Here is a 12540-nt window from a genome sequence, read left to right on the forward strand (position 1 = left end):
AGTGCACATTTTAGGCTTCATCTGAGTAAATAAGTATTTGATAAACAAAAATATTTGATCAAGTGAAGAATATGGAGATGCTAGAACAAAAACTATTTTTCCTTATATAGTAACGTGCGAGTAACGTCCCTTTTCAATATGGATGGCGTCAGTTACACGCAATCTCAATCTGTGGACAATGAGACAGCGGTGAAACACGTACTTCATGTGATGTCTACCAAGTGCCGGGAATTAAATCAAGAAGACCAATAAAGAGAAAATGAAGCTTGTGAGCAAATATATCGACAAGGGAGCAGGGTAAGATGACAGATGGTTCATGTGTCCCATATAGGACCCCACCACCATAGGCGCACCGCCAGGTGTTTTTATCCTGCTTTTAAACACTGCCCAAATTCCAGCAGTTGACACCACCAACCTGGAAGGGCATGCATGTATAGAAAGTTTTTAAACTCCGTCACGCTGCGCTCTCTCGCCCATTGCGACGACAGCCATTATTGGCTACTGCAATGTACTACATCCAGATCCAGATCCAGAGTGTAGTCTACACATCTCACTTTTGTTGATTTCTGAATTGAATCTATTCAAAGTATGTTTTCGTTTCTTTGGTATTGAAAAATAATCTATGAACACCACCTGCATGATCTGTGGCTGTTCATTGTTATTCCACCTCCAAAGAAACTGCTTATGAATGAATGATTCTCTCTCTCTCTCTCTCTCTCTCTCTCTCTCTCTCTCTCTCTCTCTCTCTCTCTCTCTCTCTCTCTTTTATTGAGTTAGTTGTTACCATTGTTCCCTCACGGGTGAGGGCTGATTGTAAAAAAGCTGCAATTGCTTATATGATTTGCCTCATAAGTTAAACATTATCTTATCTTATCTCTGTGTGTGATAATTATCTCTCTCTCTCTCTATATATATATAGTATATCTCTCTCTCTCTCTCTCTCTCTCTCTCTCTCTCTCTCTCTCTCTCACACACGCGCACACATGTACACACAAGGTGTTTGTTTTGCAAACAGAATCAAACTTGAGTAAGCTTAGCACTTTCAAAGAATTTACAGCAAAACTTTAGTATTTAGTATAAAAATTTACTCAAGGTAAAATAAGTTCACCCTTTGACACTCATGCATGGATAAAAAAAATTGTCATCATTTTCACGAGTTTTCATTCACAAGCACCTGGGAAATAAATCTCATGTTCCCCGGGGAATAAATCCCCGGTTACCATAGTTGCAGGAAGCCCTATTACATGGATAATCAAAAGCAAACCCAATAGAAACGCTCGAGGATTCTTCGGCTCTTTTCATTGGTGTTTCCCCAGACCTAAACAGACGACACTGCTTCGCCAAGTTCCAAATACGAACTGGCAAATGTAAACAAAAAACAAAACTACCTCATCAAAGGTCATACATTTATGCTTTATCGCAAACAAATGAAACCTATCGATATGTTTTATCTTCTCACAATGTCATGGAGTGCGTGTATCTCTTTGGAGAAACACGAACGTCAAGTTTTAAGTCAAACCAATTGACCCCTGACACACACATTTTGACCCGTGCACAAGACGTTGTATCGATAAACTAAGCGCAAATAAAAAAATAATGATAAAAAAGCAAAGAACATAGCAACAAGAAATGAAGACATCTGACAAAGCCGAGCAAGCAGAATGACAAGTCTAATGAAAAACAGAGAGGCAATGAGAAACAAGATCGCGATTATCTTTCCTTCGCGGCACGACGCAAATCGTTTGTGTCCTTTGACCCAATTCGTGCAGGTGCTGCACGATGCAAATCTTCTGTGACCTTTGATTCAACGTAGCTTCAATATTCGATTACTAATATTTACCACTGAAAACCGAGGGGTGGAATACCGAGAGGGGCAGGGTGGTAGGGCGATGGTGAAATGTAATGAAGAGACAAGTGTAGCAATAAGAGAAAACCCATTCTGCAATAACACAAACACGAACAAAAAAACCAACACTGACCTATATGAATATTTAATCAATAATATGATCGTCTGCGTTGCAGGTGTGCAAGTGAAGGGCTGGGGGGGGGGGGGGTAACTTGATCATTAATTTGTGTGTGTCAGTGTTTGTGTTCATGGACTGATTGTGAGGGAGGGGGAGGGTGGGGTGGGGTGTGTTTCAGGTTTTGGTGTGGGTATGAAACGAGCAAAACAATACCCACACCACAAAATCTTGGAGGCAAAAAACACTCGCCGTCGCATCATTTTGTCCGCACAATATTATATGCACCAACAACCGGAAAGAAAGGTGACAATGGAAAAAGACTCATCTTTGCTTCCTGCGATTCCTTGCCCCCGACTCGAACGTCGCACGATAATCCACATAACAGATCTGTTGTGAGATGGTCAACGCTGACTGTGCAAGCAAATCACCTCGTTTGAAATACGACAATCCCATCGCTCGAATGCAACATGTGGGCACTATCGTCTCAAAGGCGCTTACTGTTGGTTTCACACACCACTCTGTAGTCGGAACCTACAGAACTTCGCATCCTCAAACCTGACATACTTGTCTCAACATTATAAACTCAAATCACACACAGTAAGTTGCTTTCGCACGCCAGCTTTGAACAACGTGCTGGGGCCCCGAACATGCATTATAATAACAGAACTCGCGTGTCAAACCATGGCTCCCTGTGTTGATTTTTCACTTAATGTTGAACCACCAAAATGATGACAAAAACGATGTTTGATGGTTTGTTGCCAGACTAGCTTTTTTGTCGGTCCTCGGGGGGCATATCGACTTTTGTTTCATATTTATTGACCGCGGCCTTCGGCCTTGGTCAATAAATATGAAACAAAAGACGATATGCTCCCCCTCGGACCGACAAAAAAGCTGGTCTGTCAACACCCCATCAAACATCTTATAATGTCCACAGGTCTGTGACCCTGATTGCTGAGGAGGCAGAGGACATGTGGCATGCCTACAACATAGTCACTGTTGGGGACACCCTGCGCTCCACAACAATCAGGTAAATTAAGTTAACACACATAGCTGTGACTGTGGTGTAAAGGTGACTGATGGGGGCGCGGTAGCTCAGTTGGTAGAGCACTTGACTTGTGATCGGAAGATCGCAGGTTCGAATTTGGGCCGGGACGGCCACGGGTCAACTCCATGTGCAGACCCAGAGACGGAAGCCATATCCCACCCACCCCCCCCCCCCCCCCCCCCCCCCGTGTCACCACAATGGCACGTAAAAGATCTTGGTCATTCTGCCAGAAGGCAACACAAAAAAAGGCTACTAAACATAGGGTAGGTAGGTAGGGATTTATTTGTTTTGTTTTGTTTTTTTGTTTTTTGGTCAGGGTAGAAAATAACTATACAGTGACGCAAAGAGACTGGACTTACTATACAAAGAGAAAGACAACACATTACAGTGGAGTCCAGCTATAACGAACCTGGCTATAACGAAATCCCGCTTTTAACGAACTGCCATTGATTTCCCGGCAGAAAGCCTTCTATTTCTTACTTGTTACTTTTGGGCTACAACGAACCTTTTGAACTCATTTGCATAACGAACCCCTCTTATAACAAACACGTTTTCATCCCCCCAGAGCAGTTTTGTCTCTAAAAGTCACAAGGCTACAACGAACGGTGCAAGGTATCGGCCAACCAAGACTATGGCATACTCGTAGCAAAGCCGCCGAATGGTACTGTAAACCAAGAATAGTGACGTAATTACGTCACGGTCGAAAGTCTTTGACGTCAATGCCTCCCTGTAGTCTTTTTCTCTCGCGCGGTGTGTGTGTGTGTGTTCATTTTGTGCACATGTGTTAGTGTTACTGTGTGTGTGTGTGTTTTTGTGTGTGTGTGTGTGTGTGTGTGTGCGCGTGCATGAGTCTGTACTCGTGTGTGTGTGGTGTGTGTGTGTGTGTGTGTGTCTTCTCTTCTTCTTCTTCTTGGCGTTCGCAGAGGTTACACAATCAGTCCAGCACTGGTGATAAATGTTGTCGTTTTCTCCAACTCCTGTCGACTGCCGTATAGTTTGGTCTGCAAGGGAGTTGGTGACGGCCACACTTCTTTTCGTTCCTCATCTAGTAAGGGACATCGCTGTAAGATGTGTTCCGCTGTTTGGTCTTCTTGACCGCAGGCACAGGTTGGTGATGGCGCCAGCTTGAACTTTCGGTTCATGTGAGCTGCTGACTGGGTTTCTTCCTGGTTGTGGCGGTGCCAGTCACTTTCCTCCCGCGTCCCCTGGCGTGACAAGACGGACGGGAGGGACCTCCAGTAGTTGGGGCTGGGTCCCTTTGAGGCATGGGACCCGACGCTGCTCCACCCTGGGGGGTCCTCAATGGGCGAGCGCCATTTCCATCTGTGCTGGTTGATTGTGTCATCATTTGCGTAAGTGCGTGTACCCGAGGTTTGTTAGAATGCGCCGTGCGGCCCGGGTCCTCCGTCTTCAGCATTCGGGGTTTTCTGTCGGGGTTACCTCACCCTTAGCTCATGGCCCGTACGTTTTACCCTGAGAGCACAGGGGGGAGGATTTGCCGGGATCCCACCCGGAGCCAGTTTGGTCCGCGGCCGCAAGCGGCTGATCTCCATATCTGAAGACCGTTCCCCTATCCGCCACCCGGGGACGCGCTGGGTTGGGGGTGGTCGCCCCACTGAAAATCCCACACTGGGTTAAGAAAGATCAGCCTGTCCCAGGTGTGTGTGTTTGTGTGTGTGTAAGAAAGAAAGAGAGAGAGAGGGAGGGAGTGAGGGAGAGAGAGAGAGTGTATGTGTGTGAATGTCTGAAGAGTACTCGGGTCCAGCGCGAGCGTTTTTTTATAGACACTGACCTTCTTCCCAGGGGTCAATGACCCAGTTTTAGCTATGAGAGGTGGTTCCCCTGTCATATGAGAGAGGAAACACTTCCTGCACCGGGGTCAGTGACAGTTTAATCTATGGGGCGGTCTCTTTGAATTTGATGTCTCAGCTGAAACATGCATTATCACAAGTTGTTTGACTGGTACGCAGGCGGTCTCTTTGATTTTTTTGACTCACTTGCGAAGCAAAAGTGAGTCTATGTACTCACCCGAGTCGTCCGTCCGTCCGGACGTCCGTCCGTCCGGACGTCTGTCCGGAAAACTTTAACGTTGGATATTTCTTGGACACTATTCAGTCTATCAGTACCAAATTTGGCAAGATGGTGTATGATGACAAGGCCCCAAAAAACATACATAGCATCTTGACCTTGCTTCAAGGTCAAGGTCGCAGGGGCCATAAATGTTGTCTAAAAAACAGCTATTTTTCACATTTTTCCCATTTTCTCTGAAGTTTTTGAGATTCAATACCTCACTTATATATGATATATAGGGCAAAGTAAGCCCCATCTTTTGATACCAGTTTGGTTTACCTTGCGTCAAGGTCACAGGAGCTCTTCAAAGTTGGATTGTATACATATTTTGAAGTGACCTTGACCCTGAACTATGGAAGATAACTGTTTCAAACTTAAAAATTATGTGGGGCACATGTTATGCTTTCATCATGAGACACATTTGGTCCCATATGATCAAGGTCAAGGTCACTTTGACCCTTATGAAATGTGACCAAAATAAGGTAGTGATTCGTGAACCACTAAAAATGACCATATCTCATGGTAGAAAGAGCCAATAAGCACCATTGTACTTCCTATATCTTGAATTAACAGCTTTGTGTTGGATGACCTTGACCTTGGGTCAAGGTCACATGTATTTTGGTAGGAAAAATGTGTAAAGCAGTTCTTAGTGTATGATGTCATTGCTAGGTTTAGTTATTTGACCTTGACCCTGAAGGTAAAGGTCAAGGTCAAGCATGTGAGTCGTATGGGCTTTGCCCTTCTTGTTTCTATTTTGATACACTCGAGGAAAAAAGTCCCGCCTTATGACCCGGAAAATACCGTACATGCTTTTACACGACTTTTTAAATTTTACTCTAAAATTACAGTAAAGTGAACATTTGAACTATGCCTCTCTATGGATTATATTATGAAGCATGCAGAGATTGTACTCTCCAAGGAAAGATCGATGGGACGATCATTTGAAGGTGAGTGGGAAAACTTGTCTTGAGGCCATTTAGGGTTGAAAACTCTACCACGAATTACTGATATAACGAACTAAAATGTATCTCCCTTGAGATTCGTTGTACCCGGACTCCACTGTACAAAACAAATGAGACAAAAGGGATGCGGGGTTATCCCCCTTGTGTCGTCTGCCGTCTGTTACTTTCGTTTTGACGCTTTTTTTCTTTCTTTGTTTTTACAAATGCAATTTAAAAAAATGTAGGGTCGGCGGGAAAAAACTAGGTAGGGTCAGGTGACCAGAAACATACAACTTTTTTTGTGTGGCCTAAGTGCAGATGGTTAATACCACCTAAACACGCATACACTTGTGTATCTCGTCAAAAGCCGTGAGGGCGTAAAACTCATAAAACCCATATCTTGTCCTTAAGAGGCGAAATATTTAGCCTGTAGGACATAAAGCATTCTCTCTTTCCAGTGACTGATATCATGAATTATATCTTCCTTTCTGCAGAATTAACCAAGAAAGTATCAGTAAACAACCCAGGTTTGTGTAGACCCAGCAACATGCCATACATTGCAATTGTAAAACATTATAAATACTACTTACTAGCTGCTGGTGTAGACAATAAAAACATGCATGGTGCACACAGGTTACAGTATATGCATGAATACAGGTTATACTAGATGAATACCCGCTTCGCCGGGTAGCCGGCTTCGCCGGGAAAAAGTAGAGCCGAATAGGCGCACCATACGCGATTGACGCCACACAAAGGAAAACTTCTAAAAATAGTAACGGGAATATAGATTGAGCGTTGTGGACAGTGACCTTCTAAAAATAGTAACGGGAATATGGATTGACGCCACACGAAGGAAGGGAGATAAACGCAAAACACTGGAGAAGATAAGGAAGAGTTACTGGAAATGGATCTGGGAAGATGAACAGAAAAACCAAAATCGGTTCAGCGCTGCGCGCTGAGAGCACGTTTTCAAAATTCTCATCGACCAGGTTGTGTCCGGGGTCTACCTGAATATGCCCACCAAATTTGAAGCAGATCCATCGAGAACTTTGGCCTTGCATCGCAAACTGACACACGGACACACACAAGCCGTATATAGTTATAGATATATTGATTAATCATTAATCTGAAATAGCAGAATATGATAGCAGAATATGATTAAAATTTAAATGTCATTGTCAGTTTCACTTTCAGAGCTAAGGCCAAACAAAAAAAAGTCTGTTTACGGTAACATAGGCAAAAAAAATAGGGTCGGTAGGTCGGGATTTAAAAAAAAATTCTCCCAAAAAAGATATTTTTAAGTTATTTTGCCAAAAAACAGACTTTTTTTGTTTGTTTGAATTTTATTTATTTAATTTTTTTTTTCTTCCCAAATGCAAAAACAAAAGTCTAGCATCGCGCGAAAAAATAGGGTCGGTCGGGATACCGTAAACAGACTATTTTTGTGTGTGTGCCTAATATAAAGTTGTCAGTTTTTTTGGCTGCCATATCTGTTGTATAAAATGTTTAAGCATACATTTGATATGATGTTGTTTTAACTCCATATGTTCCCAGGGTTATTTTCTCACTTCTCTTCTTTTCCAATCCAATACATATTGCTAAACATAGTCTGTTTAAAGAAATAAGAAACAGAAATGATACTCATGATCCACTCTCTCTTGCAAATAACTAACGGCAGACTTGTGGTTGTAGGAAAGTGACGACAGAATCAGCAACAGGCAGTGTGAACGCCAGCAAAGTGCGGACAACTCTCACCATCAAGGTCGAGACCATTGACTTTGACACGCAGGCTTGTGTACTGAGGGTCAAAGGTCGCAACGTCTGTGAAAACCAGTATGTGAAGGTAAGGGTTGGTGAGTAACAGTGACGACAAGACGAAGATATCTGCTTACCTGAAACAATCCAAAACTCACCAAAGAAGATTTATGGACTTCGTGGTAATTGAGAGTTATTGTAAATTAATCCAAATTTAGCGTGCAATAAGATATCTTCCACTTCTTCTTCTTCGTTCATGGGCTTAGACTCCCACGTTCACTCATGTTTTTGGCACGAGTGGATTTTTACGTGTATGACCGTTATTATCCCGCCATTCAGGCAGCATACGCCGATTTTGGGGCATGTAAGATATCAGACCCTCATACATACTGGCTGCTGGACATTGACCCGTGGATGAGATATGATACCGATACATGCACAGCCTTGCGATGCCGATGACCTTGAAAGGGATTTTCTACTGCTGGTATGATGAAGTAACCATATGACTATGTGCGCGATATAAATTGCATAAAATAAAATAAAAATGAAAAAAATCAAAAAATCCCTGCGCTTAGAACTGTACCCACGGAATACGTGCGATATAAGCCTGATATTGATTGATTGATTGATTGAAGTAACCGACACAAGCTTTGTTCTCAAACCTCTTTACAAGCTTCTCGGGAGACATGCCCAATAAATGACTTTGCTTTGCTTTTTATGACAGATCTCACCTTGGAAGAGAGGGTCATGGGGACATGTCTTCGTTTGTGTAATCGACCTTGTTTTTTGTTAAGAGCTGTTTAATTGGCCAACTTTATCTGCTGAACTAACAGCAGTGATTTTGTGCAGCTTGGAGCATACCACACACTAGATCTAGAGCTGAATCGGCCATTTACGCTAGCCAAGCATGAATGGGACAGCGTCTCGCTGCAACGAATAGGTTTGTACAAAAAAAGATTATCCCTGTGGGTGTGTTTGTATACATGTGGATGTCTGTCTGTCAGTCTGCCTGTGGGAATACTTGTCTGTCTGTCAGTTTCTGTCATGATCAGCAAGCTGATACTATTTGCTGTGGGTGCTTATAACGTGTCTTTGCATCAAAAACAGCTTAACAAATTCAGTTGCAGGAGATACATAATAGCAAAAAAGCTAATTCCAGTTATACTTGAAGTAAACTTGTCGTTTGATTTGAAACGTTGCATTGGGAAACTTCATCACCGACCAACAATCTTCATGCAACAACAGTAGTGCAAACACTTTGTGAATGAATCTCATTCTCAATAGGTTGTTGGCTCACGTAAGTGTAGCCTATGCGATCGTAACTTTGTCTGTCTGTGCGTGCGTGCGTGCGTCTGTGCGTGTGTATGTCTGTGGTAGAAACTCTAACATTTGAAGACGTCACATTACATTGACGTCACATTATGACGTAAGAGGGTTAGACGTCACGCGAAGGAAGTACTGACAGTCTCGGTCATTATTATTTTGAGCGCGCCGAGACTAGTTGGCAGTCGTGTCCTTGTAAGTAGGCTACATGCAGACAGACAGATCTAGATCTAGTGTCTCGCTTTCTTGCACAGTTTCACCTATGCTCTTTCTGTGTGTGTGTGTGTGTGTGTGTGTGTGTGTGTGTGTGTGTGTGTGACGGAGTGATTGAGTTTGTGTTACTGTTTGTCGATTTCTTACGTGAGCCTTGATGGCTTCGCCTCTTGTTTTTATTTTATATTTATAAGCATGCTTATTACAGTAGTTCATATTACAGTAGTTCTTAGCATATAACCACGTCACGTCCTAAATAAATCTAAATAACAAAGTGACTGTGGTGAGATGAACAAAGTTCAAAAACAAAATAATTTTATAAGCAAAATTCGTATTATTGTGCTGTCCTTGTATCGGTGAGTACAGACATCTTTTGTTTTTCAACTATGTCCTAAATAATCGCTAGTACTGGGGACAGAAATAGTAAGTTAGTCAGTCAGTCAGTCAGTAGTTGATGAGTCACAATTAAAAAATAATTTGACGTTATACAGAGGAGGCGTGTGACCCTACCCAGAATGCAGACTTGGCAGCTGTTATTATGCAGGAAGGGATTGCCCACGTCTGTCTGGTCACAAACAGCATGACTCTGGTGCGGGCCAAAATTGAAACAAACATTCCTCGGAAACGGAAAGGGCTTTGCGAGCAGCATACTAAGGTGACTTATCATATATATGTTTTTTTAAAGTTTTTTGTATATCTTATTATTATCATCTGTCATCCATGTACAGATTTTCTATTATCATCGGTAACCATTTAAAGGTGCTCACACTTGAAAAGATATTATAATTTTGTCTAACTAAATTTAGATTTTATGCTTTCATATATTGCATTCTTTTTAAACTCCATGTGTGCAGTTGGATTTAGTTTTCAACGGCCAGTTTTGCAAGTAGTTATTCGCCTGATTTAAGTCATGGGGATGAAGTTTGTTATCATAGAATTGCGTGGGAAATTATTGCATCATTGTGCACATTTTTTTTTCAGGGTCTCCACAGGTTTTACGATCAGATCATACAGGCCGTTTTAAGACATGTCAACTTTGATGGTGAGCATTTTATGTGTGTCATTAAATATCATATTCTTACTCCGAATCACATTAGCATTGAGTCACCTGAGATGCTTATCACTGAAAAACGCTTACCCGGCTAAAGAATTTAAAGGGAAGCAACCCCATCACCAAAACGAAAGTGAAAGTAGCTTGGTAATGGGCCAGCACACTGGGAGTTACCTCCCATACGGGTGTGTGCCACGTCACTTCCTCTAGGAACACGTGCCTATTCTCATACGTCTTTTTCACCTCGGAGAGGACGGTTCACTTTTTGACGCTCTGTGGCTGACCTTGCGTGTTTGAGTGACACCCGCCGGCCACGTTACCCAGCTTTTCTGCTCGCCTTGCCTACAGTTTGGTGAGCTCGTTCCCGTTTGTTGTTGGTTGTTTGCGCTGTTTTCGTTACTGTACGTTGTCCGTTTTTTGCGGACTTGTGTGTCAGTGACTTGCGTGTTTCGCCATTTTGTTGTGTGAGTTAGTTAGCTAACTCGTGTGACTTTGCTAGTAGCTCTGCGTGCCCTCTTTCTGTTTGGGCAAGTGTAGCTTTAGTATTTTGTTGACGCGAAAGCGTGTGTGTTTACTGTGTTTTCAGTCGTTTAGACTTACGTTTCAGTAAATCTTTTTCTCTTTGCCACATGTTGTTGACTAACGTGTCAGTGTCTTGCGTGTCGCCATTTTGTTGTGTGAGTTAGTTTTCTAGCTCGTGTGACTTTGTTTGTAGCTCTCCGTGCCGCTGCTTTTTGTAGGGGCAAGTTTAGCTATAGTATTTTGTGGACGCATTAGTGCGTGTGTTTACTGAGTTTTCCAGTCGTTTAGACTTATGTTTCAGTAAATTTTTTCGCGTTGCCACGTGTTGTTTTCAACATGTCTGATTCAGACAAGCGCCGTGGCAAGTCGGACCCCAAGGGGAAAATTAAGTCTAAGTCTTCCTCTTCCAAAGCAACGTTACTTGTTACAGACCAAGAGCGTAACACTTTGTTGGCTGTACCTATTTCGGCGCCTAGCGCTGTTACTTCTTCTGCTTCTTTTGCGGCGCCTAGCGCTACTGTTACTTCTGCACCTGTCTCTACATCGGAGACTTCGTCATCGTTGTTAGCACCTGGACAAGGTGCGTTGGTTTCCTCTCTGTTAAAGTCACTGGTTCCGGAAATCCGCAGCTTGGTGCAGGCAGAGTTTCAGCGTTCCGTCGCCAGCAGTTCGGCGTTTCCGGCATCTGGCAGTGACGTCCGGGCATTGGCTTCCGTGTCTTTGTCCTCCACTTCCGGCTTGGAGCAGCGTCCTCCCTCTTCAGCGTCGGCTGGTAAGCAGAGCTGGTCCGATAGCCCTCATGAGGCGCCTGGACGTTCTCCTTCGGGGGACAGCTCTTTCGCATCGGGTCACGACCGATACCATGCTGATCTTTCATTTCCGGCGATAACCTACGAGGCCCCGGATTTGATCGAACAGCGGCGGCAGTCGGTTTCGACTGCCGCATTTCCGGCACTCGCCGGAAGTGATGATCCGTCCGCTCCGGCACGCTACGGCGGTCGCGGCAGGATGGAGTATTCACTGACTTCCGGTCCTTCCGGGATCGCGAAGTCAACCAGTGCAGCCTCCACTTCCGCATTTTGCGGTTCCGTTGGCTACACTTCCGGTTTCGGCCGGAAACGCTTCTTCCTCTTCTGGTGGTTCCTTCCGGATACCAGATAGTGGATTACAGCGTGCGCCTTCCGGCCTTCAAGTGCCTAGGCTTGAGCAGGCATCACTCCACTCAGTCGGGGGAGTGACGTCAGCTCATCCAGCTCCGGTTTTTGCGGATGGTCGTCCTGCTTACCCTTTACCTTCACAGGGTTTTGGGCTGCAGGATGATGTTAGTGCTCAGGCTTTTCCGGTTTCCGGTTTGCCAGGGCATGCTTCTGCTTCCGGAACTGGTGACTTCGGTCATGGTTCCACGTGTGACTATTCTGATGCTCCATCAGTGGTCAGCGAGGAGTCGCGGGGCGTGTTTCCGTCGAAGCTCAAGTCTGTTCTTGACGTCGCGGCGGAAGTAACGTCTCGTTATTTCCCTGAAGGGGTGGTGGCTGCGGACTCTTCCGCATCATTCGTTCCTTCTGCCATGGCAGACTTCCGGCCGGCACAGGAAGATGTTTCTTCCTTCCGGTTCGCCGAGTCTCCGTCAGTGGCTTACCAACTTTCGCATTCGCT

At 44.1% G+C, this 12540-nt stretch overlaps 1 protein-coding gene across 1 annotated transcript in view; it reads left to right on the forward strand.

Annotated features, from left to right (window-relative positions):
- Nucleotides 1–114: 114 nt before the first annotated feature.
- The window catches only part of LOC138975492 (protein pelota-like), a 40650-nt gene continuing 28224 nt past the window's right edge, over nt 115–12540 (forward strand). The window contains exons 1-6 of the mRNA XM_070348197.1: nt 115–297; nt 2899–2991; nt 7713–7863; nt 8625–8715; nt 9803–9966; nt 10293–10353. Coding sequence (XP_070204298.1) covers nt 260–297; nt 2899–2991; nt 7713–7863; nt 8625–8715; nt 9803–9966; nt 10293–10353 — 598 coding nt within the window. The 5' untranslated portion in view covers nt 115–259. The remainder of the gene's footprint in view (nt 298–2898; nt 2992–7712; nt 7864–8624; nt 8716–9802; nt 9967–10292; nt 10354–12540) is intronic.

This window comes from Littorina saxatilis, linkage group LG9 (assembly GCF_037325665.1).
Source record: "Littorina saxatilis isolate snail1 linkage group LG9, US_GU_Lsax_2.0, whole genome shotgun sequence".
NCBI lineage: Eukaryota > Metazoa > Mollusca > Gastropoda > Littorinimorpha > Littorinidae > Littorina > Littorina saxatilis.